The sequence below is a fragment of the Anguilla rostrata genome, chromosome 5 (genome assembly GCF_018555375.3).
Source record: "Anguilla rostrata isolate EN2019 chromosome 5, ASM1855537v3, whole genome shotgun sequence".
Classification (NCBI taxonomy): Eukaryota; Metazoa; Chordata; class Actinopteri; order Anguilliformes; family Anguillidae; genus Anguilla; species Anguilla rostrata.
Window position 1 is genome coordinate 47,936,578 of NC_057937.1, and position 27,134 is coordinate 47,963,711.

The 27,134-nt window shown below is 40.4% G+C and overlaps 1 protein-coding gene across 2 annotated transcripts in view; it reads left to right on the plus strand.

Annotated features, from left to right (window-relative positions):
- Positions 1–27,134, plus strand: part of LOC135255501 (NT-3 growth factor receptor-like) — a 185,453-nt gene that overhangs the window by 92,221 nt on the left and 66,098 nt on the right. For both annotated transcript variants that reach the window (XM_064336747.1, XM_064336749.1), the window contains 2 exons: positions 1,529–1,584; positions 2,938–3,040. In XM_064336747.1, coding sequence (XP_064192817.1) covers positions 1,529–1,584; positions 2,938–3,040 — 159 coding nt within the window. The remainder of the gene's footprint in view (positions 1–1,528; positions 1,585–2,937; positions 3,041–27,134) is intronic.

The following is a 27,134-nucleotide window of genomic DNA, read 5'->3' on the forward strand; positions in this document are numbered from 1 at the left end:
CAATTTGACGTGTTCCAAAAACCCATTGTATTAGCATAATAGTACTCTAGAGCAATGCTCGCTATCATTGTTCTAGCGCCACTGCTTGGCAAACTGTCCTCTTCTAATCGGCAAACTATTGCCATTCAGTTTAATCGGTTCTGGCTCTAGAACTAAGTGTAGAGGCAGCAGTGTGTTTGACCTTCGTCAGGATCCCCTTGGATTCTCAACTGGAGAGATTCATTATCATTTTACATGCATTATAAAGCCAGAACGTGGATAGAGAGTGACAGATTGTTACTGTCAGAACTCAAATGAAGCTAGATGATCGCTTGGGCTTTTGGACCTGCAGGCGTGTAGCGGGAGCCAGACCCTTGGGAAATGTCTCACATGGCTTTGCTCTGCTCTCTCCTGGCAACATTACTTTTATTGAAGATGAAAAATGAAATAAATATAGGAGCAAATAGGTCTGCAAATTCAACACAGAGGTCTGACAGTGAAAGACAAGACTGTTACTGTCACAACAGCTCCTGGAGGAGGAAATTGAAAGTTCAGTGGAAGTGTTGGAGTGACTCTAATTATTATTGAACTGAGAGGAAGGGTGGGCTGTGCGGAGCTGATTCGCTCCACTGTATAGCCCTGCCCACGGCAGCTCATCCACCACTGGCCAATTAATTGGTCTGAAATTATTCTCTGATCTCAAGTGGCAAGCCTTCACACTGCATTCTTCCCACTGGCTCAAACTGAAGGAAATGACTTCAGGGGCGTGTGTGTGTGTGTACAGTATGTTAGTGTGTGTGCTTTTATGTCCGTTAATGTGAATACCCATATGTTTTGGTGTGTCTGCGTCTGTCTGTGATTGCTGTACTTGTTCTAACCTCCTTTCATTGTTCATTTTCATTTTTTAAAAGCTGGATGTAAATTAATTTCACAAGACACCACATGACTGTGCGCTTCTATGGTCACAGACCCTCTCAGATTGAGAGTGTGTCCTGCCAAGGGTACTGCAGCAACTCTTTAATTCAAACTAAGAGGAACCAAAGAATTTCAAGTGATACTGCCATACTGAATGGAATCTCATTACTAAAAGTATACTCTTGGCATTGGACATGAAAACTGTGATTATAGTTTAACATGAGAATAGAGAAGTTCTTCAATCCAGTCACATAAGTATTGTTCCTGTGAGTCATTCTTTAGTACTGTAGCGTCTATAGTATACTGTATGCATAGTATCAGTACACTATAATAGTACTGATGTAAGTTTTCATTAGGCTCAAGTGCACGTGATAGGTATGTTGCTCTTATTGATAAATATCAGGTGAAAATCAATTATTGTTGTGTGCTTGTATGTAATGTATTTAGCACCATTCTCATTCACTATGTTGCTGGATATCCAGTGCCTGTGTTCTGGTTGTTGATGTTGCTTTCGTGATATGTGGTTGAAGTGTACTGTCATGGCTTTATAGTGTATGTTTCATTTCTTAAGAATATCTGCCTAAGTAAATATTTTAAATTGTTCACACACTCTACTCTCCTGTTTCCTACACAGTGACCCCCACACCCCCTATCAATGTCACACACAGGCCAGAGGAAGACACATTTGGGGTGAGTGTGCAGCTCAGGTGGAACAAAATAGCCTTTTACACATAATGGGCGATGTATGGGTGAAAGGCTTGTTCTTGTTTTTTTTAAAGAAAGAAAGGGTTTAATGTGAGACATTTTAATTTGTTCTTCAAACCTCCTATCTGCATTTTCCCTCATGGTCACTGTGTTTTACAGCTCCTTCAAAATGTAATTTCTCTCAGCTTTGTGCTATAATTGACTAGATGGAGATTATTTTCCTCATTTTAAGGTTTTAATGGAGAAACAAGGCTTGGCACGAGGAGGGTGTTTTTGTGATTACTCTGCGGTCTTAATTATACTAAGGTCTCTACTAAAAAAAAAAAAATTGTATCCAGGGCTTTTGTTTGCTTTAACTGGTTGGCTATATTTAATTGGAACATTCATCAGCAAAATAAAGGCTCACATTTGTCAGGCTTTCTGAGATAACAGTCATGTCTTTTTCAGCTGTGACAAAGGCCTGATGTTTCTCCATCCTGTCGTGACTCAAACCCCAACCTGGCTCTGCTTTTTCAATCTGGCTGTTCTGGGTGTGTGACTCAGCTCCTTAAAATAAATCAGTGTCCAAAATGAGAAATATACAAATTGAAATTTTGTGCAATTGCCACATCTGCTTCGACATTGCAGTTCGAATAAGCAAGCAAAGAGGGGTTTCCAGCACATCCAACTGATAACAGTCTGCTGAGAGGTTGTTGATAGCAAAAATGCTTTTCTGGTAAAAAGCTTAGCATTTTTTAGCTACAGATTTCCAGCACAGAATTTATGGCACCAGTTTTCTGTGTCTGGAATAGGGCTGCCTAGTGTAGCAATTACTAATAAAATTCACTGCAGGCAAGTGTCACATCAGTGGATATATTGCAGGTTCAAACTGTCTAAAAACTAAAGTATTGAACATCATTGTTAAGTATAAAGGCATATTTGTTCCATTTGGCAAAGAATAGTGTCACATAAGGTAGGTAGTTCATTCATGTCACCATTAAAGTGATTGCTCTTTGTGCCTGTAAGAATCAACAAGGTCATATTCATGGCTGCAAAGACCATTTTTGTGTCTCTGTCAAAGCCTTGACATTACATAAGTGGAAAGAGAACTGACTGGGATTCTTCAGATGCCTGGATTTAAATGTGTGTCTTTAACTTGAACTTACATGGAATACATGGAAATACTGCTTTTCATTGCACACCAGTTTAAGATTAGGTCTGGTGATTGATTTTACTAACTATTTTTGTGAAGGAAATACAAAGCCTGTCAGGCCACTGACAGGCTTTGTAGCAGTGTTTAGCCTGTTTTAATGGGACATTGGCAATGATTATTAGAGAACTTCACTCTCCTTCCTCCAGGTGTCCATCGCCGTTGGACTCGCTGGGTTCGCCTGTGTGCTCCTAGTCGTTCTGTTTGTCCTCATCAACAAATATGGCCGACGGTCCAAGTTTGGGATGAAAGGTAGGTTCATACCGGGTTCCTACTTGCTGGATTTCCTTCCTGGCCCATTGTTAACTATACCACCTGCTGAGTGAAAATGACAAATGTTCTCATAAACAATTCTCTGGGAAAACCAGTTCACATTTCAGTTCAATACTTCAGTAGTGTAGTAATATATGTGCTTTGTGCGGGCAGCTGGGTTTGGAACTTTATAATCATTAGTTCAATGACGGAAAATGAGTGAAACTCATTGCTATATGAGCAAGCTAAAGATGGACTTTATGGGATGAAATTTATGGGCTTATTAGGGCGTTGTTTGTTGTATGCCCTATGAAACCAATTGACTGCATTTTGTTTGCTGGTTCATTGCCATTTTGAGTGATGCTGGCTGTAAAAGGTGACAAGATGGACACATTTTTTGTAATTATGGGTCATATTTACCCTATCGTCGGGGAGACTCTATAAATGTCAGTCATTCTGAAGAGGGCCTGGACAGGAGATTAATATTATATGCTTTGGTGCTGTCCAGGCTTTTATTTTTAGAAACATCCAAGGCCTGCTTATCTTTATTTACTGGCTGCTGATATTGTCAGGTTGTCTGCGATTTACACATGCTATGAGGAGGATTATTGCATCAACTGTGGACCTGGACAGTGGGATATGTGGTGGGCAATGTTAGACCTTTGATGTGCTCCGATGCAGCATTCACATCAATTGGCAACATTGATTCAATCGGAAACCAAATGGCTTGTTTCTACATGTTGGCTGGTATTGAGATTTTTAAAAATAAATAAGCCAATCTCCCCCAGAAGGGCGTACAGCAGCCGGGTACCTCCAGTCTTGCTAATTGGATCCAAAAAATGGTTACAGCTGTTTGAATTCCGCCAGACTGAAGTGGATGATATTGGAATTTTTCTTACTTGGAATGTGATATGCACATTTGTGTATGTATGTCACATTCATAAACCTTATTACCCCTCCAGAGGAAACATCACGGTCAGTCACATATAAAAGTTATGTCTAATGCGTCACTTTTCTCCTTAAAGTCCATATGGGAGCCTGTGGCATTTGATTTGTCTTTAAACACCGGTGGAATAATAATAACTGCGCTGTATCTGATGCTAACAACATTAGAATACCCAGAGGCCTCATGTGTTGTCTGTTGTCTTCTAAATGAAAGCGTACAGTGCTGGCTGTCTGTGTTTGACTTGGCTCCGTGCCATGTTCATTGACTTTCTGCATTTCACTCTGGTTCCCACAGGGACACTCTTTTGTCCAACACCCCCAATCCCCTAACGCGCACGCACATGCACACACACACACACACACACACACACACACATACACATGCGCACGTTACATTTTTTTCTTCCCCACAGTATCAACAGCAAAGGTATTTAGAGGCAGATTAAATCTCATATAGACTTAAGAGGGTGGAAGAGCAGCACAGGGCGGGTGAGAGAAGAATTACGTCTCATTCCCGCGTGTTTGCCCTCCGGTTGTTTGCATATGTACAGCCATAATTTCATGGTAAACTCATGCTTCGTATCCAGTCATAGCAACTCTAAGAGGCAGAAAGGTGGTATAGCGTAAGGTATTTATATTTGCAAATATTAATCTGATGTATTCTAAACAAGGTGTGTAAATGTAAACATTGCTGAAATTATGCATCTAAAAACTTCAGCTGTGAACTGTTCGATGTAAGGGTTACTGCTAAGTAAGTAGATCATGTAATATGATGCTGAACTTTGGCAGCAGGACAGTCTGATGTATTATTTTCCTTTTAATTAATTTTATAATTGGGATTCTGCGTACGCCCCCCTGACCGTGCTGAGATGTGCATCCCCTTGTAGCCGCGCCAGGCAGGCGGATGTGTGAGGGTTTCTAAACAGCGTCAGATGCAAGTCCTGCTCCCAGAATCCATAACCGCCCTCAGCTGACGCCATTGAAGCCAGACTGATGGGCAGGTGACAGTCAGCTAGGAAAGGAAGCGCAGCGGGTTCCTTGCAATCTGAGGTGTGATTTCCGGGAACGAGATTTTGATCGCTAAATTAAAGATCTTGTCACATCCTTGGTTGGTTTTCAAACAAAGGCCCTTCTGTCCTACCGTTTTGGCAATGAGCATTAAAATTCTGTGCCATTAAGTAATGAGACTTTATTTTATTATTCCTGTCTGGGTTCACTTTAATGAATGCCATTATTCGTATCAGTCCAAGTGTAAATAACCCAAACTTACTCCTACAGAACAGTGGGGGGCAGGTCAGACAGGGCAGCTGTCTGTAACATGGGTCCTCTGTCACTAGTCTATTCCATGTCTTCACTGCGTGTGCCATCTCTGCAGCAATGTAATATTGTTACAGACATGTAATATCAAGGTGAGCTCCATGTAGTGGTAATTTTAATCACATTTCTGTGCAAAATGACAGATGAAATGTCTTCTTTCATTTTAAGACTATCATAGTGTATCAAATGACTTTGTACCCTTGATAATTCCCATCATGTCTACATGGTGTGCTTTATTTAACTATAGCATCGCCTGATTCTTATTCTATCGTGGATGCCACTCTTTGTTAAGCTTTCACTTTCACATTTTAAGTCGAAACAGCATGACATTCAACAGCCAGAAACAACAAAAAATCATTCCTGGAACATATTTGCTGGGTTGATGATTGACCTGACCTCAGTTATGTAACTATACTGTCTTAAACATTGAAGACCCCATTAACAAAACAAAAGAAATACCTTACTCTGAGTGAAAGTTTTTAGTTTTTTTTGCCATTTTTCTCCCATTTTCTCCCCAATTTATTCGTTATACCAATTCCCCTTGTGAATCACGGTCCTGGTCGATGCGCTATCCTCTGTTGGTCTGGGGAGGGTGTAGACTATGCCTCCTCCGATACATGCCTCCTCCGATACATGTGGAGTCGCCAGCCGCTTCTTTTCACCTGACAGCAAGGAGTTTCACTGGGAGAGCGTAACGCGTGCGGAGGTTCACGCTATCTCCCCCAGATCCCCACCCTGCTGAACAGGCGCCCCGACCAACCAGTCGGAGTCGCTAATGCAAAGATCAGGACTCATACCCTCACCGACTTCTCACTCGCAAACACTGCCAACTGTGTTCTTAAGAACACCAAGCCGGAACTACCGCTGCGGTGGTAGGCGAGTACTTTTACCTCTCTGAGTGAAAGTTTGATGAAATTTTTTTTTTCTTTTCAACCATGGTCAGCATTAGCACTCTTAGTATGGCCTTACAGTTTATGTAAGCCTCTCATTTTCATTTAATTTAGATAAAAATGTCTGAACATGCCATGCTATAATTATCTACTCCTTAGCAGGATTAATGCTAATGTGCTGCTGCACTTAAATATTCCATGCTTTAGCCATTTACGGATGATAATGTTTGGTTCACCTAAAATACTAAATGTTTTGGGTCAGATAATTCACTTGTGAAATTATGTTGATGAGGTTTAACATGCTTTAACAGCTGTAAATGCAAGCTTACATTTTAAGCTTAGATAAATCTAAACTTGTTACAGTCAGTGTGTTGCGCTTATAATAGTAATGCAAGTGGGAACCCAGTGCTTTTTGTGTGATTTTTAACGTTTTCAACAAAAGCTCTGAAATAAGAACTAATAAGATGTTCGCTAAAATATAGCCTAGTTTAATAATTAATTGACCAGTTAATAGCCTGACCAATCGGAGAACACTTTAGTGAAACATGTTGCTCGACCTTTGTCACATAAGCGTGTAACTGCAGGTGTTTGCCACTTTTGCAATTTTATCATTTTACATGAAGCCTTTGTTTTTCTTTTTTAAATTCATTTATTGATTTTGGGTGCATTTGGCTGATAGATGAGGCAAGCCTAAACGACTGCATCACTTTGTCACTGTCACTCAAGTAAAGTAAATCAGCTTGTTACAATGTATCCAGCTAATATGCACCTGGGCAGTGGAGCTGCCGGTGTGGTTGTCTTCTCTGTACCAAACAACATTATATTTTGCCACCCCATGATTTGCCACATATACAATGAGCCAAATGTATTATTTCTTCAATAAAAAAAAAAGCATTCAACAAATGCATGTGTAATGAAGCAATAACTCCATAATACAACAAAGGTAATAAGCCTATGCCCCAGGTAAGACGATGGTCAAAGAGCCCCCTCCTTTCTAGTTAACACAGCGCTATATAAAGCAACTAACTACAATTTTTTCCAGCATGACAAGCAGTTGGATATTCTTGGTATGTTTGCGGCTTCTTAGATGTTTCTGACAAAAATTGTGAAACGTTCAGGTGAACGGTATGTTACAACAGTTTTTATTGACATGCTGCATTACTTTCAGTAGCTACAATAACTAGCTAATAAACAGAGAGAATGCATACTTGAATACATTTTAAGAAACATTAGTAATTAGGAAAATTGTAAAACCTAGTAAATTAGCTTGTAAGATTTGTGCTCCGATCAAATTTTAACACCTGCATGAAAGATCTAGTAAAGTGCACTTTTAAGTCTATTGGCATTGTCACATTATGGTGTAACTCATTTCAACGATCAGAAAGAGACTTGGGTGTGGTTTCTTTCAAAGTCCCCCAAGGACTGAAAATGGAAGGCAGACTGCACTGCCTTGTTTTCTCCTGAATTTAGAGGCAGATCTGAAGAAGTCATTACCTAGACTGAGGTATATTGGATTTTCACTTCACTAAATGATCTGGGGTCTTTTTCTTCTGCTGTAGTTCGACCACACGCTATTCTTGGGTCTCCAATAAAATCACGACGTTTTTCTGTTAGTAATGCTGGATTCTGATTAAACCCAGAAACCCTGGCATGTTGCACTGCATCCCACTGATTTACCTGCCTTTCAAGTCTGAGCCGCTCGGCCACGTCTACTACAGATGATGTTTTTTTCCCCCGTAGGGTTGATTTATTTCTTTACACGGCTATCTGGTAATAATTATAGGCTTATTAAAAGGCACCGGCTGATGAGGAGAGAAGGCCGATGAGCAGCCCCGTTCATTTCTCAGACAAAGCGGTAACCTGTAATCGATTTCAGATGCCTGACCCGCAATGGCCATTTTTCCCTCTTACAGCTTACATCAGTTCTGCTCAGCGGGGTTGGACATCTGATCATTGCTTTCTGCATTTGCTGGTGAAATGACTCACAAACCATGCGATGCGTGTTCCACTTGAATTGCCGTAAGAGCTTTTATCGTGCACTCAAAACCACAGTCCTTCTGGCTTATAAAGTTGAGCCAAGCAATACCGAGGGTGGACAAGCTGCATCTCATTCATATATTTTTTCCTAAATCATGGTGCAATTTGTAAAGATTTAAGCAAAAGCTAATTAGAGAAATAAATGGTAAATATGCATTAATAAATAGAAAAATAAAATGGTGCCAAAATGGCGGAACTGAAGGTTTAAATAAAAATAATAGTGCATATTCATCTGAACATAAATTGCATACATTATTTAGCATATTTTAACTTCTGAAACAATTTATAGGTTTAGATAAAATGTTTATTTGTTTGTTTATTATAGACAGTGAGACAAGTGTTTCCTAAACTGTTACTTCTGTGGCTTGCAGTGATAATATTTTATAGTGTCCTTTAAAATTACTATTATGAAATGTTGTTGTAGCCAATGACATTAAAATAAATAAATAAATGAATAAATAAAAAAATAACCTAAAACTTGTTATTCTGATACATGATATAAAACATGCTTCACATGGTGATAATTTCTTAATATGAGTGCAGTGTATTTTTTAAATAAAATTATACTTGCCTCCATTTAATGATACATTATATTAAATTTAGTTTAATCGCATTTGAAAAAAATATTATCAATATGAGCATTGGGTTTCCACAAGTGACACTTTTTTTTTTTTTTTTGCTGCAGACAAGAACAGATTTTTAAAGTTTAAGCCACTCACTAAACTGAATAAACTGACAGGTGTACAATAGCCTCAGTCCAGCGCCTCCACTTATTTACCTCCATCCAGGGTCTGAAATGAACTTTTTGGCTCACCTTCCAAGGGCAGGTAAACATGCAAGAATTACCAGCCAGATTTTTTTTACTGGCCAAAAAAAATTCTTAGTGTGCTATTTCATGTTTAGATTTGGTTTTAAGAAGACAATTACAACAGAATTTACAGCTTTCTATATAGATTTTGATGACACTTTTACATTTCATGGTCTTTAATGTTCATGAGTTTAGTTTTGTGCGTATTACAAATTAATTGTTTTTTTGTTTTTCTTTAGCATGTTTGCAACACATACTACAGGCCTACTACCTGTGGTGTTGTACATCAGCCAGTATCTTGGGGCACCATCTTTCGCAAAACTAGCTTTCCCCCTGTTTTTTTCCCCTGTTCATTTTCTTAATTTTTTTTTCTTTCTGGAGGCCTAACTACTTCAATGTGTCATCACGTGTAAAGCTTGATTCAAACTGCAATGTCAAACAGCCAATCACAGGCCCGTTAGATCTGTGCGAGACACTGGACAGTGAGGGTCATATCATCATCCCCACCTTGCCTCAGCCCCAAAAATATAGTGGTTTAAGCCAAACCTTAAGTTAATGGTTTCAGAAGAAAGTTGCCGGCCAGCTTGGCGGATGACCCCAATTTATTCATCCGCCAAAGATGATTTTTACCTGCCTTGGGTCCTTGGTGGGCGTTCATTTCAGGCCCTGCCTCCAGACTTCTCTCTGTCCTCCTGTCCAGTTTGCTTCGTGGCCCAGTGGATTGAGGCCACTCAGCTTAATCTTTTAACCCTCAAGGGTAAAATGAGTTAATCGTCCATCACCTCTCGATGGATTACACTTGCAAACTGTTCCTAAAGTCCTCTGCCTGAATTCGTCCAAAAAGTGCTGCCTGAATATTTTGAATGACACGTTTTGCTTGGACTATTTTGAGATTTAGAGATAGCAGCTATTGTTTTGATATTTCACCATTTCCTTTTTTATATGCATTTAAAACCCATACTTCTATCTATTTAAGAAAGCATGTGAAATGTATCATGTACAGAACCTGTCTTTACAAGGATGAACGGATTTGACTGGTGAAGGTTATCTGAGGAATCTAGGAGAAAGGGTCATTAAAAAATAAAAAAAAACATAAAGGGAAGGGAAATAGTACTAATGGTTCCATTAGGCATCTAAATGTTTCCTTATTTGGTACAAAGTATCTTCTGCCAAAGAGAAAATTGAATAAATGTATGCTTTAGTCTTAAGAAATAGCCCGTTATCTTAATATAATCTCATCTTGTGTCTGGAGGGTTTTATGTCTTGTCTGGATTTTACCCCGCATTGTAACTCTATTATAATTATGTAATTATTGTGAAAATTTGAAGTTTTATTTGGCAAAGGATAACTGAGAGTGGGCAAGCTTGAGAACACTGAAGAGCATGTTTGTTGCAAACCCATTTCCAAAATCTATCATTTTTATTATTTATTATTTTATGTTTTTAAATAATTTTTTTCTGTCATAGTTTGTGTCATCCATATTTCTACAAAACATCATTATTGTACTTTATGTTCCTGAACACAATGAAGTGAACTGTGATGATCAAAGGCCATGTTTAACGTCACTATTTGTGTCTTGGTTGTGTATTATTTGCAGTGTTTCATGTGCAACATATAAGAATGAACTTGCACATCAGGGCTTATCACTGACACTGACCGACATCTTTACTGGATGTCAAATGGTACAGGGTTCCCAATTCACAATTAGGGATACAATGTTCTGAAGGTTACTATAAAATTATATATTTGGTACCAATAAAGTGGTCAGTCAGCTGACTTCAAAAAGGGCATTTGCATGCAGACACTCTTATAGCAATAAAATAAAACAAATAAATAAATAAATAAAATGCTTTGCTAAACTGCCAACTATGACTGCTCAAGATATAATTTACCTTCTGAAACGAGTAATTATATAAAAATATAAAAAGTTATTTTGTTGAAAGTCAAATCTTATAAAAGATTTTTATAGGGGAAGCTCCACAAAGGTATTTGTATACTTTGAAAATCAGCATTATATGGTTAAAATGTAAGTGTAAGTGATGTGCATAGAACACTTTGCTGCTCTACAAAGCCTAGCATTTCAGTCAGTAAGGCTTATTAAAATAGATATATTTTGCAGTTTTGTGAAACTCACAATGCTATCTGAATACTTAATTTCCATTCCTCCTTTCCTCCATTTCTAGCTGATACTGTAGCTATTTCTATTTGCCTCGTTTGAGTGAAAACAGTGGCAACAGGCCTCAATCCAGCTCATTTGTCATGATTCATTGTGCAGCAGGGCCCTCCAAATGGCAGAGACAGGCACCTGCATACTCAGGCATGACCTGGAAGCCCACAGTCAACTGTGCTCGTGGCGAAATGGAGCGGAGAAGGCGGGGGATTAAGTCCTGACTCTCACTGTAGTGCTATCTCTTATCCCTGTGTGACTAAGAGCTTCTTACAGGCCTCGCTGCCCCAGAGTAAACCTCTTCCTCGCTGCACAGTGCTTGTCTGGGCCTGCTGTCCTCACTCTCACCTGCCCCCCGCCACCTCGAAATTCACAATCCCACGATGTCTGTCACAAAGGCTTTCCTTCCTCTCTGCAGCATTACCTGTGTTCAGCCAAAGGCTGATTAGCACACACCACTGAAGCAAAGTTTGTCATTCGTGACTGACTGCATTTTAGTTGAAATTGGGGAGGAGGGGCGGGGAGTATGAAGCAAACCCAGTTCATCCTAATTCAACCATAGATAGTGTGGCAGCAATCAGTTCAAAGAGCTCTCAGGGCAGCAAACTGATGAGCAGTCACTGGAATGGTCGATGGACTAGGGCAATCATTCAAAATGCCCAATGATATTGTTGAAACGTTAACAAGTCAATCAGCCCAACTCTTTGTAGATATGCGTTTTCCCTTGTCAATTGGTCCAGATGTAAGATGTTCTGTATTTCTTAGTGCTCAGAGAGTTCAAAACTAATCAAAAAATGAAATTATTAGAGTACAATTTCACAGATTAAAAGCTGGCAGTAGGTTTGTTTTACATATTTATGAAGAGGATGCTCTCATCTAGGTTTATATAGTATACTGTAGATGAGTTATTACTTATATGCTCTTGTTTGTTTTGCAAACTCATATTTTGCATTAATGACACTAATGACATGCACATATTTTAGGGATAAAAATATGTGGGATGGGATGAAAAAGGTTTAACAGCCTGTCTAGTATTTGGCAACTATTTTGCACCTAAAATGGTTTGTATCATTTTATGACATTTACCTTCTTGTCCATCCAACACCTCCAACTACCCAACCCCCAAATTTCTTATGAGACATCTGATCTCAGGGTTCCTCCTCATCCAAATTTAACCCCTGCATATATGTGATTGTTGATATAGAGGCATCATGGTTTTAACAGCCAAAAACAATTCACAAGCAAACCTATACTAATTGTTATTGGTTGCTGACCTTAATTTGATATGAAAACAGACATAGGTGAACACTCTACATGAATAGCATCTGTGTTGTTTGAACAACACGGCTTGGCAGTTATTGTGTTTCAAATGAGTGTATTTCCCCCTTTTCTCTTAGCCCTCAGGTTGCGCTCCCATCTGCCACTGGCCTACTGTGTCTTGGTTAAAAAAGAATCTTCAAGACCCTCTTACTTATTTATCTACTTTAAAGAATCATGAGTGCCGCCCTGGGGACTGGCTTTCTTCCTTGTCACTGTCCTAGAAATAGAACAGACCTACAGGGCTGGGGGAATGGGGCAGGGCTCCACAATCACAACAGCTTCAGATCCAGACCAAATGAAAAGGTGACACAGGAGGCTTTTTGAGACCCTGTCTTGTTAGCTGGCCCTGGAGTTGCAAGCTTCAGTCCACCTGGGCAGCTGGGCGGTTGCATTTCCACAAAGGCCTGTTATTTTCCGAGCTTGCTGGGCCACCCCGCCTTGTAAAAAACAGTGAACCAGATGACTCTGCTGAGAGATCTAGAGGAAAATGTATAGATGAATATCATTATACTGAAAAGTCTTGAGCGGACATAGTGTTCTGATTTTTGGAAGCATGTGTACTTCAGTGTGCACATCTGTTTTGTGTGAAACTGAACAGACAGATATGGGCTTTCACGATTGGCATGCACTATGCTCTATATAATTATGAGTGATTACTGTGTATCAATGGAAGGAAATTCTGTTTTCAAAAGAGCAGAACCATAGCTCTCAGTAGAGAGCTTTCCAGAGATTTGGGAAAAGGATTTATTTTTATTTTTATTTGTTTACATATTTATTCAAAATAGACCAGTTTTTGGTACATGCCAACTGCCCATTTGATTATATGTTTGCATTTGTTTGTTTGTTCTGTACATATTATTGTCAGTGCACAGTTATTTTACTCTTAAGGGTCTGCAAATAAAGTTTTATTTGGCTGTGCCATGTGAAAAAAAGCATTTGAGGATTTTTTCTCTGAGAACCTTGCTGAAAAATAACATTTTTAATTTATTTTATTGAGCTTGTAAATTGAAATGAATATAACAAATTTTTCTGTGAGCAAATGCTACTTGCACGGTCTGTAAAACTTGTCAGAAGTCGATCCATTGCAGGATAAACTTCAGTATCTTAGCAACGAAAGAAATGGGACAAAAATATCAATTATAGAGCAATCCCCTTGTTCCATCCACCAAAGGGACAACCTTAAAGGCTTTCAATGGAGGGCCACATCTAATTAAGTATTAGATATTCTCCAAATGGAACGGGAATAACAGATACCAGGCCCTTGCAGCAAAGCAGAGACAGAGAGGATAAAATAGGTAGATCTGACAGTCGCAGCAGAGGCACTGCTTCACAATGCAATTCAAGTAAATTCGGATCCCCTGCAAGGTCCCTGGCATGTTTCTGACTGAAAAGGGTTTTTCCCAAATTTTGGAAAATAAATAAATACGTAAATATTTGAATGTCAGAAATTGGAATGCCTTCTCTGGACAGTGGTCACTGGCATATCCACACCTGCCTCCTGAAGTGTGTTTCTGATCGGTTGGATGACTGTTTGGGGTTTCTTCTTCATGGTGAAAATGTTTTTGGTCATCAACTGCCGTGGCTTAGAAGGCCTTTTGTGATGTCTGAGCTCACCATCACTCTATTTCTTCTTAATGACTTTCCAAACAGTTGGTTTTGGTAAGCCTTAGGTTTGGCCTATGTCTCTGACTGTTTTTTTCTTATTTCTCAGCCTCCTAATGGCTTCCTTGACTTTAGTTGGCACAACCCTGGTCCTCACATTGAAAAATGCCAATAACAGACACCAATGGTGAACAAAAGGCTAGAATTGATATTGGACACTGAAAGCTCTTTTATGCCTGCTTTTAGGAAGCAATTGAACACACCTGACTAATCAGAAAGCCCTGTGATGCCATTTGTCCCAAACAATATGAAGCCCTATTGATAAAAAGTGCTATATAGGCTATATATACACAGACAAGTGACAAATTAAAGGAAAAACCTGAATTGCTTCGATTTTGGATCAAGATGGTAAGAGGAAAAGATCTATGTGACTTTGAAAGAGGGTTCATTATTGGGGCATGGATGGCAGGAGCTTCAGTCACAAAGACTGCTTAACTGGCTAGTGTTTCAATAGGAGCAGTGACTAAAATGCCAGCTGCATTTATATCTGTGGGAAAGACATGAGTAGATAGGGTCGGAAATTGTGGTCAAAAGTGCACATTCAGTGACCATGCTGCTTGTGCATTAGTGCGATATGTATGTGGAAAAAGAGCAACTTTTCCTCTGGTGACTGAGAATTTCAGATACACCACAAGGGAAAATGCTCCTTAGAATTTCTCATCTACACTGCATGGATTTTCTCAAAATAAATTTTTTCTTAAGTATTAACTGTGGTGACCAGCCGTAAGCTTCCTGTTGGTGAGCACCTGGTTTTTTTTTACAGTGATAATGAGATTACTGTGTTTTTTTGCCAGAATGCACGGTGGAATCGGTTGCTGATTCCCATCATATTTTGATCCTTTTCCAGAACTGGAGAGCTCCGCCCAGATTGCTACCTCCCCAGAGCTTCCCTCTGCCTTCTTCGGCCAGCGCCTCTTGAGAAAGTGCTCCAGGGGCTTTAATGCCTTAATGAGAGCAAGAGCCGTTCAATGTTTCATGAGTGCCTTTTAATTTTTAAGGAGTAGAAAGTAATTGTTGTGTAATCACAACCGGGCCCTTAATTATTCATCCGGCTATGGAGAGGCACAGCGGAGGCTGCCTCGTGGCATGGTGGCTGAGGAGGGTCGCGAGATTCCCCCGCTTCAGAATCATCGCCAGCCTCCCCGCCTCAGCCCTCCACTTCCTCTCCCCTGCCCCGCCCTCCGTTTAACTGCCGACCCGGCGGTGCCAGAAATCCATGTTTGCCTTCGCCAGAGCGAAGACGAATAATAAAAATAGCAGATTTAAAATGGATTTCCTATTAGCCCTCGTCACCCGGAATCATCTCGAGGCCCCGGCCATCGCAGGTGCAGACGCACTGTCTCCGGAACATCGAGCGCGGTTGGCGGAGAGCTAATAGGCTGTCGGAGTGGAACTGAGAAAATAGGGTTGATTGAAATGGGGGCTGAAGTGGGGCTGGGCATTGATAAAAATATAGGCTTGATATCTCTCTTTTTTCTCATTATATCTTTCAAATCATTGTTGCAGTGCTGATAAAATGAGCTGAATATTACGCACCAGGAACCCTGCACCTGACTTTGGAACATAAAGACATTAGAGCAATTAAGGTGTTTTCAGAATCAACGACAGTCTACTCACAGGAAGTCAGTGGAGGTAGTTTTCATTGTGTGATGATGTGATTATTGTGGCACTTCGGAGACAGAACATACATTTTGGAGGTTAGGGGATTCTTGGTTTATAAACCTCATCTTTGATGACAGGCATCCTCTAATTTATAACTGTTTGCTGCGACATTCCGAAACCGGCTGCGTCAGAGACCTGCTTTCTCTGCTTGTTAGTAATGACAGTCCTCCGAAAAAACAGCAGTCTGCTTTGACAATAAAAGATTGCGATGATTTAAAACGGAGTAACAGAAACTATTTGCATTATCAGCCTCTGTCAGGGGAGGCCCTTGCTAATAATGTCCCTGTTTTTATGTTCTGTTGTCGGGGTTGCGCAGCTCCTCAGCACCGCTGTATTTGTTTGTTTGCATTTGTTCCTATTAAGCCACAAAGGAGGTAGGCATTCCTTAGCTCGTGACTGGCCCAGGGGAACGCTGCTGATGAAAGCAAAACAAACAAGCCGGCAGTCTGCTGGCGGGCCGAGTCGGCCGGGTCCACGCGGCTCCCGCCCAGATCCAGTGCGCGCCAGCGTACGCGCGGAGCAGAGAGGCCTCCCGCCATGGACTGAAGCTGCGGCGGCAGCACCTGCACATCTAATGGGCCGACTGGCACCTCTCTGCAGGCCGGAAAGCCTCTTGTCAGCTATTAGACACCTGCGCTATTTGCTTCTTCTTTATGAAACTGGATGTTTTTTTTTCCCCATTTCTCTATCGTGGTGCAGATTTGAAGCAGATTTAGTGGTGAACCAGGCTGGTGGTACTGTAGCTTTGGCTAGAAAAAGAAGCCATCCCAATTGACACTGTCCAGCAGTTGTAGATAGCCTGATGTCACGGACAATGTGGCAAAATTGAAATCTCCTGACAAATGGTTTCTACCTCTGCTTAGAATTGGAATTTCTGATATTTAGGTACATGTTGTTGTCCCACTTTCACACATAGCGCAAGGCCCTCGTTGCGGCAGTAGGTCTTGCTTCATAACCTTTTAGAACTGAAACATTTCGTTCCAATAGACTCAATGTCATAGTGGAACAATTGGCCATAACAGGCAATTTTGAGAGGTGGGTGGTATATTTTTACGGTTGTCACAGGGGCTAAGTGATGCGCTTCACGGAAAAGGTAAGATGGAGACTCAAGCTTCCTTACCTTTCTGGTCTGTCAGGAATTGTCTTCAACTTTGGCCTGTGTACTGTGCCTTTCTATGGCTGATGTAATGGCACCTGTGATGCATCTCAGTGATCCCACCACTACTGCAGGTGAAGACCGCTGTTATGGAAGTGCAAGGGCAATGCGGTGGCCTGGAATCTGTGCAATATATGTCTGAGGCCTACTGCACTTCTGTCCGCCACTGATGAGTAATTAGTTTCAGTGGAGAGCTTTGCCAGAAATATGGCCCAGGAAAATGGACCTGCAGCATCCTCTGTTTTAATTTGTGCTTTGTCAGTTGTGGGGTGTAATATTACTGTTGTTGATAAGACAGGATCAGTCGTAAATTCGCTTATCCAATTGAACAGCGTTCCAATAAACTTGTGGCTTGGTCAATACACTGGCTTTCTTTTTCCTGTCTGTTGATACTATGTGTTGAGACACAGCTCAGAGTAGAGTGTAGTTGTTATTTTTGTGCCACAGAATGCAACCACTTATCCAATTTTCCAAAGCGAGGCACACCAATTTAGTATGACAGGCACAAACAGTAAATGACAGCAGCAAAAAAGAACAGAAAGAAACAAGAATATTGTGTTTAAATTGGACTGAACTGAGGGTCACTGATCCCTGTTAATGATGATTGGCATTCCTGTTTATTTCTGTCCAGAAGGCTTGACCTTCTCAATCAGAACACAGGAAACACCAAACAGTAGAACTTGTGATGGTTCACTTAATAAGCTGTTTATGTTGTGACTTGTGAACCTGTTACCGTGTTGTAGTCCAGTGAATCCCAGACAAGAGACTTCAGTGAACGTTTTTCTCAAAGCACTCACTTACGGAATAATTATTGTCTAATTTCCTGATTCAGACCAGAGATGGAAAACAGAACAGTGACACCAGTCAAGCAGGCAATTGTGTCCTATAAATAAATACACAGCAATTAGCAATGCCTGACTAAAAAACATTCACCATTCCAAGGGAACTGCCGATTTTCCTTAACAGTGAAGCTGTTTTGGGGGTGTGTGTGTGTCTGTGTGTGTGTGTAGCAGCAGTAGTAGTAGTAGTATTAATAATAATAATAATAATAATAATAATAATAATAATAATAACAATAATAATAAATAGCTACAAGTAGCACTTAACAGAGTTCAAGCAGCATTGGGAAAATGGCACTAACTGCGCAGTCTTATTTATAATTTGTCAGTGTGTAATGAATGATGCAAAATCTGATGGTGGCACTATAGAGCATGACTATTTGTACTCAGTATGCTTTGTGGACATCGGCCAAACATGGGAATGTAACTTTCATCCAGGTTGCATACATTATTCAGAGGTTATGCATTACAATCTATTTGTCCATATTCGCCTCACATTTTGAAAGTGCGCTGTGGCTGACCATTTTGGATTACAAAAATTATTTTGATAACTTTTTTACTCCAAAGGGTCAGAATCCTTTGTTTTGCTAACATTGGCCCACCAGTCTCGAGGAAGTTTCTTTTGGAATGCAAAATTGTGAATTATGGAAAACAACATAGGGCAGAAATGAAACAACTGTGTAAATCTTATTCAGTCCACTTGCCTAAATGTATCAACACCAAATATTTAATCTAGTCCTTTTTTTATGGTAAAAAAAATCCACAATACATGATTTAACTTACGGTGCTGCTACAGAGCATAAAAAATTGTGGCCGTGAGCCAAATACATTAGTGATTGTTTCTTTCACGTGCCGTGTTCAAGAAATAATAAAAAGAAGATGCAAAAGCATTGACCACTTCACATAGCGTTGCTGTTCATTAGCCACATTGTGGATTTCTGTGGCACATGTAAATATGCCACTGTGTTATTGTTTATGCTTAGCTGGCATGTTAATTGTTAGTGGGCATGGGAAAATAGAGTAATTTTTTCCCCTCAATGTTTAGGAAAATATGAGATTGTATATTCTGAGCTGCCACATTCTATTCCCCTCAGTCACCTCTATTGTGACCTAATCTTCCTGTCTGTGTTATTCTTCTGCTCCACTGGGAACAAATCGTGCCAATTTCAGTCGTTGAGCTTGATAATTAGTGACAATTGTACAAGTCATTTACAAACTCAAGGATCCTCATTGAGCAAATGGCGCCAATTAGCTTCAGATGCAAATGTGCTCACAAAAGTGGAAAAATACATTCGGCAGCCATTACAGCGGAGAAGGCCAGGGCAACCAACCCCCCCACCCCCCCTATTTCCCTTTTCACCTGGAATGTCAATCAAGTGACTAACAGTGAGTGTGGAGGGGTGGGAAATGTTTATGTTGATGAGAATTATTTGTTATCTTGGAATGCGAGTGGCATGTTTAGCTGAATGACGTCCACAGTGTTGTAATTTCTTGAAAGCCGCCATACGCGGCTGTCCGCCTCATTTATTTTTGGATTGTAACATGCAATCAGTGGCCAATTTATTAGGTACACTTACTTGTTAACTCAAATAGCCTGCAAAAAGGGCAATTGTGTGGCTGCTACTCCGTATATAAAGCACATAAACTTAACGTACGTTAGGCGTAGAGGCTTAATTGTTTTTCCACCAAACAGTAGAATAGACAAGATGCTTTATCTAAGTGACTTGGGCTGTGGTATGATTGTTGGTGCCAAACATGGTGGTTCCAGCACCTCAGAAACAGCTCCCCTCCTGGGATTTTCACATACTCGTTTCTGGTGCTTACAGAAAATTGAGCGATAAACAAAAAACATCCTGGGAACAGCAGTTCTTTTAATCGCCACAGTCTACCTGTTTTCAAATGGATTCTTACAGCAGGATAAATGTACCATGTCACAAAGCATGCCTCATCTAATGTTGGTTCCATGGACATGACAGTGACTCCAATGCCCTGCATGGTCCAAAGATCTCAATCCAATAGAGCACCTTTGAGATGAGGTACAACAGGAGGTTCCTAACATTAATGTGTGGCTAAAAAATGAGTAGAACCTGCATGATGCGATCGACTCAGCATGGACCAAAATGCCTAAGAACTGTTTCCAGCACCTTGCTGAATTAATGCTGTGAAGGATTCAGGCTGTTCTAGGGGCAAAAGGTTGTTGTACCCGTTACTAAATAGGTTTACCTAAAGTAGCCACTGAGTGTAATTGGCATTTATGATTTTTCTGGCCAAAGAGGGGTCATACCAGGAATCCAACGCTTTATATGGTAAAGTGCAAAACAATAGGGCATTAGTTATTGAAAGAGGGCTCTGTGAGACACCCACTTATGCTTATATAAATGCACACACAGCGTACAGAGCTGGGCCGACAGCGGTACTGGAACAGTGGAGGGAGCAGGAAGGGGTTCGAACATGCGATCAGTGCTGAAGCAAGGGCTGCTGGGAGGGACACGGGGTCTTTGCGCACCCCTCCCGCTCGTTCTGTCTCCGCTCCGCAGCCTCTGACAGGCGGAACTGTGTACTGCAGTGGCAGGTGAGGCGCAGCCTGAGTAATGAAGCAAAAACAAGACCTCAGAGCTGCACTCCACGGCACTGCCTTTCATTAAAACAGAGAAAAGGCCAAAGGACATCAAAGAATACCCACAAGCGTTTCACCGACACCGTGGAACATGTTGATGAATGGTCCAATGTTTGATTTTCTGATTGGCCAGCTGGCAGTGCCTTGAATTATTTCAGCATATTCCCTGACCCCTTGACAACCTTATATAAATTAAGTATTTCAAGTAAGCAACAGAACTGTATTTTACCTTAGGCCCTCTTAGATATGAGACTGTTCATCCAGAATTTCCACAGAAATGTACACACACACACACACGCACACACATACGGACACATGCACACACACACACACAAACTTTGCTTGTAAACGTATGAATGTTATTTATTTTGGTGTGTTTCAAGCGAATAAGAGCCACAAATCCATGCATCCAGCCTAAATGTTTCATGAAACATTTCAGTCAAAACACCTTCAAATCAGTTAAAGCTTTAACTAATAAAAAAACTCACATTGCCATGTACCCACAAGGGCTTGCAAACAACCCAATAGCTAACAAGACTAGAAAGAAGACAGCTGATGGACTGTTGCCTGCAGCCTAGTTTGAAATTACTGAAGATATAGCAAATGAAATCATGCACTGTGTGTGTGTGTGTGTGTGTGTGTGTTTGTTTTCCTGCAACAGAGTCTGAAAGACACAGCTGTTGTTTGAGCAACACTGAAAACACACTTTGCTGGGTCATTATAATTTGTGCCCCAAGTCATATACTGGCTAATTGAGTAGGAACAGGGCTTTCTGTTCGGCTGTTTCTAGCTTTGCTGTCAAACGGTGATGTATATTGCTATTTCTTGTGGCTGGAAAATATTTTTTATTTTTGTTTTACATCTCAACATTTTAAAAAAAGCAGGAATAATGCTCTGAGGTACAGTAAACACATGTAATTACTGCTATGCCCCGTACACAAAAAAATACTGAATATTGCTCCATGGGTGGTCCTAAGGCCTGTAGAGAAAAAACAAAACAGCTTGATATGACTTTTGATGATTGGCTTATGGGAGTGAGGATGTATTCATCTCCAAATTTGGCTTAAAATAAAAAAGAGCGGATTTATTTATTTATTTGGATCCCATTCTGAGTATCACTGTTGCAGACGGGGGAGTGCTCTGGTAATGGAAATATACTGTATGCCTTCAGCGTGAGCACAGCTCTGCCAGAAATAGTCCTTAATCTTGGTAATCCTCGATGTAGGAGGATATCTCTTTTTAATGATACAGTTTGCCCTAAAAACATGGTAAATCACTCTAAACATATGGAAAATCGAGTACAATTTCTTCTCCCCCCTCAACAGGTTCAAACAAAACAAGTGCACACGTTCTGTCAATCTCCAAGACTGTGCCTCTTAAATCCTTTGCGATATCAGTGTAAGCAGAGGGGAGTATTTCTGCGTCAAGCACTTTTCATGCCTAAAAGCCTCTGTTTGGTTTCCCTTTGATCCCGGGTTTTGAATATTAATTTTTATCACTTACAAAACAAAATGCCGAGCAACAAAGCCAACAGCTTAGTTCAGTGAATGTGAGTCAAAAAAATGTGCATACACACCACTGTTTATGCAGTAGCTTAGACTTGAACAGATTTTCTCCCTTGCGTTTCACCAGGTAGCTCATTAATTGTCATCAAAGTCGGGCCATGCGTGAATCCACTAATTGCCAGGTTTGTTCTTCTCAAAAGCCTGGGAGTGGTTAAGTATAACCCTATAAAGCATGCAAAGTTTTGGCTGAAGAGTAGCATATGGCCGAAAATGATTTTGCACAATTTTGCCACCAGAATTCAGTCGTCTGAATTAGCAGCTGTAAATGTGTACAATACCATGTGCACACGTTCCATTTACTCATAAAATAAATGTGCCACAGGCTGCATGTCAGTTTTTTGTTTATGCTGGTTTATAAAACTACTTTATGAATCATCAGGTTCACCTCTACACCAGGTACATCAATTATGATGTTTTACAGAATGTATATATATTTTTAGTGCGGTCTCTCTGTTGTATGGCAAAACGACACAACAGGTTGCATTACATTATTAATAACTACTTTTGACAATAAGGTCTGATGGAGCCATACAATTCTCGGCTCCTGATGAACACATAGAAAAATAAATGCCTTGTTAAAAATTATGACAATTTAGAGATACTCATCGGACTGGTCTATATGGATGAAACATAAAACTCATCCAACTATTTCTTGTGTTACTAAAATTGAACTGCATTCTTGGCAGTGTAGAATATGGACCCACTATTACAGCATTGTGCTTGCATACCAGTGTGATATGATTATCAACTTACAGTACCTTGCAGACATGCAGGGGCACCAATTTGAAATATTTCCCAAAAATTCTTTTAAGTTTACCACAACTATATACTGTGCAAAAGGCTGGGATAAGTAACAAATAGAATAAAACCGGACAGGTTGCACGTATAAAACAGCGAACGCTGCATTCAAAAACAGAAGATAATAACAAGCAAAACGAGTCCTGAGAACAACATTGCTGACAATGTTGATTATTGTGGACCATAATTTTACTGTTTCATCACTAGTTCTGTGAAACTTAGCTGTGAATCTCTCATGAATGATAATGCATGGGAGATATAAAAGCCTGGTGTGTAGATGTGGCAGAGTCAGTGTATACCATGACTGCACTATGGCTTTCTTTGCTGCAGTATGTGAAGCAAGGTGCAAATCTGCGATCTGGGTCTGCAAATGCGAATCGTCATTCAGCAAAAAAACAATTATGTGACGGTTTATAGGCCACCTTTGCTATGTCTTTGGGCCTGGCACTCCCAAAACATATGCAAAGTAGTACCCCTTTCTCCCTGATTACCAATTATGTAGGCATATAGTTTTGTTGTTTGCTTTAAGACACAGGTGTCAAACTTCAGTCCTGGAGGGCCGCAGTGTCTGCTGGCTTTCTGGTATTCTCAACATCAGTGGGTATTTTTAAGTTATCGAATGGCTACAGAATTCAGGCACCTTGTTCTCAAGGCCTTAATTGGCAGCTGATTGAAAGGAAACCACAAAACCCCAGACAAGGCAGCCCACTGGGAATTTAGTTTAACACACCTGCTTTAAGATCTCTGCATACAAGTATGGAGTTGGATAACCATATGAAAAATAAAAGATGGGTAATAAAGAACAATAAAGAGGCAGTTCCAGAAAGTAATTCAGCTGTGTATGTCTCTGTAGATCTGTTGTCTGATAATGCCATTTAGTATTATTTACCATTTGTTCTTGAAATGGATTGCACACACTGCACAAGTCAGAAAATATGAACCACAGCATCATTTGAGCACTGTGAGCAAATTTAACTTCTAACATGATAAAAATGCAACTCTGCTACATGATGCAAAAATAAATAAACAATAAATAAATAAATAAATGCCCTGCCAACAGCTTTTAGCCTCTAATCAATGCATGCATTGCCCTGCTATTTCAATATGCAGCTTTCATAATGTCTTCAGATGGTGACTTAATAAAGTGTATTCACCCAGTATAGTTTTGAATATAAATGATGGGAATAGACTGAGATAAAATGAAAAGGGAGAAGCAGAGAGTTCTAATGTGATATGTGAGATACTGGGACAAGGGGGATCACAGAAGAGAATCTCATTAAGCAATATTTTTTGCACCATCTTGTTGCTTTGAATAATTGCAGATGCATGCAGATTTTATGTGTTTGGTCCCGACTGAAGCCGTCTTATCTTCCATTTCTCTGAAATAACACATCCAGCGTCTATGATTCATGCTGTTTGAATGCAGGCCACATAAGCCAGTGCCTGCAATGGGCTGGAGGTGGCAACGCTGTCTCTCTAGCCTCTCCAAAAGCATACAGCATTTGCACCCACACATTACAATTACAGTTCAGTCATTTGGAAGATGCTTTTAGCCAACGAGACTTAATAAGTGCATTTCTCATGGTAAGCACACAACACTAGCAATGTAGGCACAGTTACGATGTTGAGTGCCACAGTCAGGATGCGTTCCTTAAGACCTGCAAGATATTGTTTTCTTTTTTTTGTTTCATTTTTTCTATTCATTATTAGAAATATTGAGGTGCAGTCCAAGAAGGTGTGTTCTTATTTGCAAGTATGCCTTCCGGGCTGATTGGGGAATGTCGTTCCACCATCGGGGTAGTGAGGAGCTACTACCGGGTACACAAAGAAGTGGGAGGGGATGCTGAATAGAGAGGTCTGGATTGCATGGTGTAATCTTTGCATGAAGACAGGAGGAGCCAGTACTGTTCACAGCTTGCTATGCCAGGGTGTAAAATTGAATTGAATCCAGACAGCCACCGGAAGCCAGTGAAAGGTATACTGTGGCACGGCATGTGCGAATCTGAGCAGGTTGAGGCTCAGGCAGGCAACAGAATTCTCAACCAGTTGCAGTAGCCTGTTGGCACAAACCAGGGAGCCAGGCAGCACACTTACAGTAAATACCTACCCATAATGCAACACACTGCACTACAGAATGTGTATGTAAGTTTCAATGTACTCAAGTTGTCAGATGGAACCCATTCAGAAAAGGCTGATATATTAATGACCCAGTTCATTGTTTTTTGACCACTCTTGTGCACATATTTATTGCAGCCAAATGCCTAGAAGAAGATCCACGTCCAGTATCTTGTCCTTCCTATCGCTACCCGCTGTACGGAGGGGGGTTTTAACAGAAACGGGGCGAGAGTGCAGAGGCCACGTCTGAGTTTGACTACAGGGACCCGCTCCTCAGGAGGTGCAGATTAATTACGCATTATGCTGTGAACCCTGCACCCTCTCACCACCCCTCCTCTCCATCACAACACCTTAGCAGCAGAGCACAGACAGGCTGTAAACCACGTTCGCACCTCCTGCCTACGGAGGAAACTGGGGATGTAACCTATTTTGATGAGATATTGATTCTGTTATGTTCTTTACTTGCCAGAAGGTCTCTCTTGCGTCACTGCTCAGGTGTGGAAGACATCAGTAGCAAGGTTTGGTTTGAATCACCAGCTTGCTTTAGCTTGCCTTCACTTACTCATAAAGATTTGAGATTAAGTTGACGGCAATGATAATGCGTAACATAACCCTTTTGTTACTGCCAGGAAATGTATTAAATGAATTTAACTCAGGTGTGTTTAGCAACAACAACAAAAAAGATCTGAAATATTGTCATCATATACAAAGAAATCGGAAAGCACTGTAATATGCAGACTAGATATTTAGGAGGGGTTGTCACTTCAGAATAAAAATAATGGGTGAACTTGGCAGAACCAATGGTGGTTTGGCAGAACCAATGTTAGAAACAATTCTAAAAACTTTTGCAACTTCATGGGGTGCTTGTGTGAATTCAACAGGACTTATAAAGCTGTGAAACAGCGATTGTAGCTCCACACGCCACATCACCAAGTTCCATCCAGTCCTTCATCCGTGCCAGCCGGTGTCATGTGATTGGTTTCCTGGGGTGCACTGTAACGTTCAAATGTCACATTAAAATGTGTGATGAATGGAGAGTGTTCACTGAAAAGTAAGAGTAGTGGAAAACTCTCTTTCTATCTCTCTAAAAAGCAGATAAGCCTCTGGCAGAATTCAGGAGATTCAATTTCTCCTCCCATGATTTGTTGAGTGTATGTGTTTTAAAGCATCTTTGATGTGGATTGAATCATGTTTGCTCTGCAGGAAATGCTGCAGAGCCAGACTAGGATGGAAGAAAGGAGCCATACCAGGGAAGAGGAAGGACTTCAAAAATTGAGTGTTTTTAGATGTAAAATAAAGCATTCGTATGCATGGGATGTGACCTGTGCAACTCAAACTTTTGAAATACATAGACACTTTAGAGCTTCCACAAAAATAATTGAAACTTCCCATGAGTTGGAAAAAGGGGAATGAGTTATTGGTATGATATTACCCAAAACCAGACTGACCAAAATGCGACATTTCAACCTGGATACAGAAACGCGAACTGATAGTGAAACCAATGGGTGTTTTGAAGTGACTGATTCTTTATCCTGATCACAGCTTGTGTCAGGGAGATACTCAAAGATAAGAATGAAAGAAATATTCTTTCAAATTAAAGGAGATCCCTGGATCACTCTTTACTCCCACGTTCTAAGCTCTGTATTTTCTCTCCCCTGGTATTGTCTCTGCGAAGCGAAGACAAGTAAGGCAAAAACTGTAGCTGTTTTACACAGCCGTAAATTGCAAGTGATTCACATGAACATTAGCCACAAATTCCGAAAGCCTGTAACATAAATATGTCCAACAAATAATTTTAGAATGTGCTTTAAAGTTGATCATGGTCAGTTTTCTACAGTGTTATGACAGAAACAAAAAATAGTGTGGAGTATTTTGTTGGGGAAGGAATCCTAATTTCTTTTAAACAAGCCAGCTCTGAGATATATCTCCAATAGTTGGCTACCTCTTTATCATCAGATGCACAGTCTGTAAGTAGTATCTTAGCAATCTGGTTTAGTGATCACCCTACTGTACATGAAACACATTGAGTTGCTTGAGGATATGTCAGGAATTAATTGCTACTTTGTTTCCCTTCATGTCAACCATCAATGTGTAAAAGGTAAATATCAATTTATATTAATGAATTCAATGAACACGACTGCCGCCCACAACATAGCATCCATGCGTTTAAAAAGTTAATTGTATTTTATAATTTTT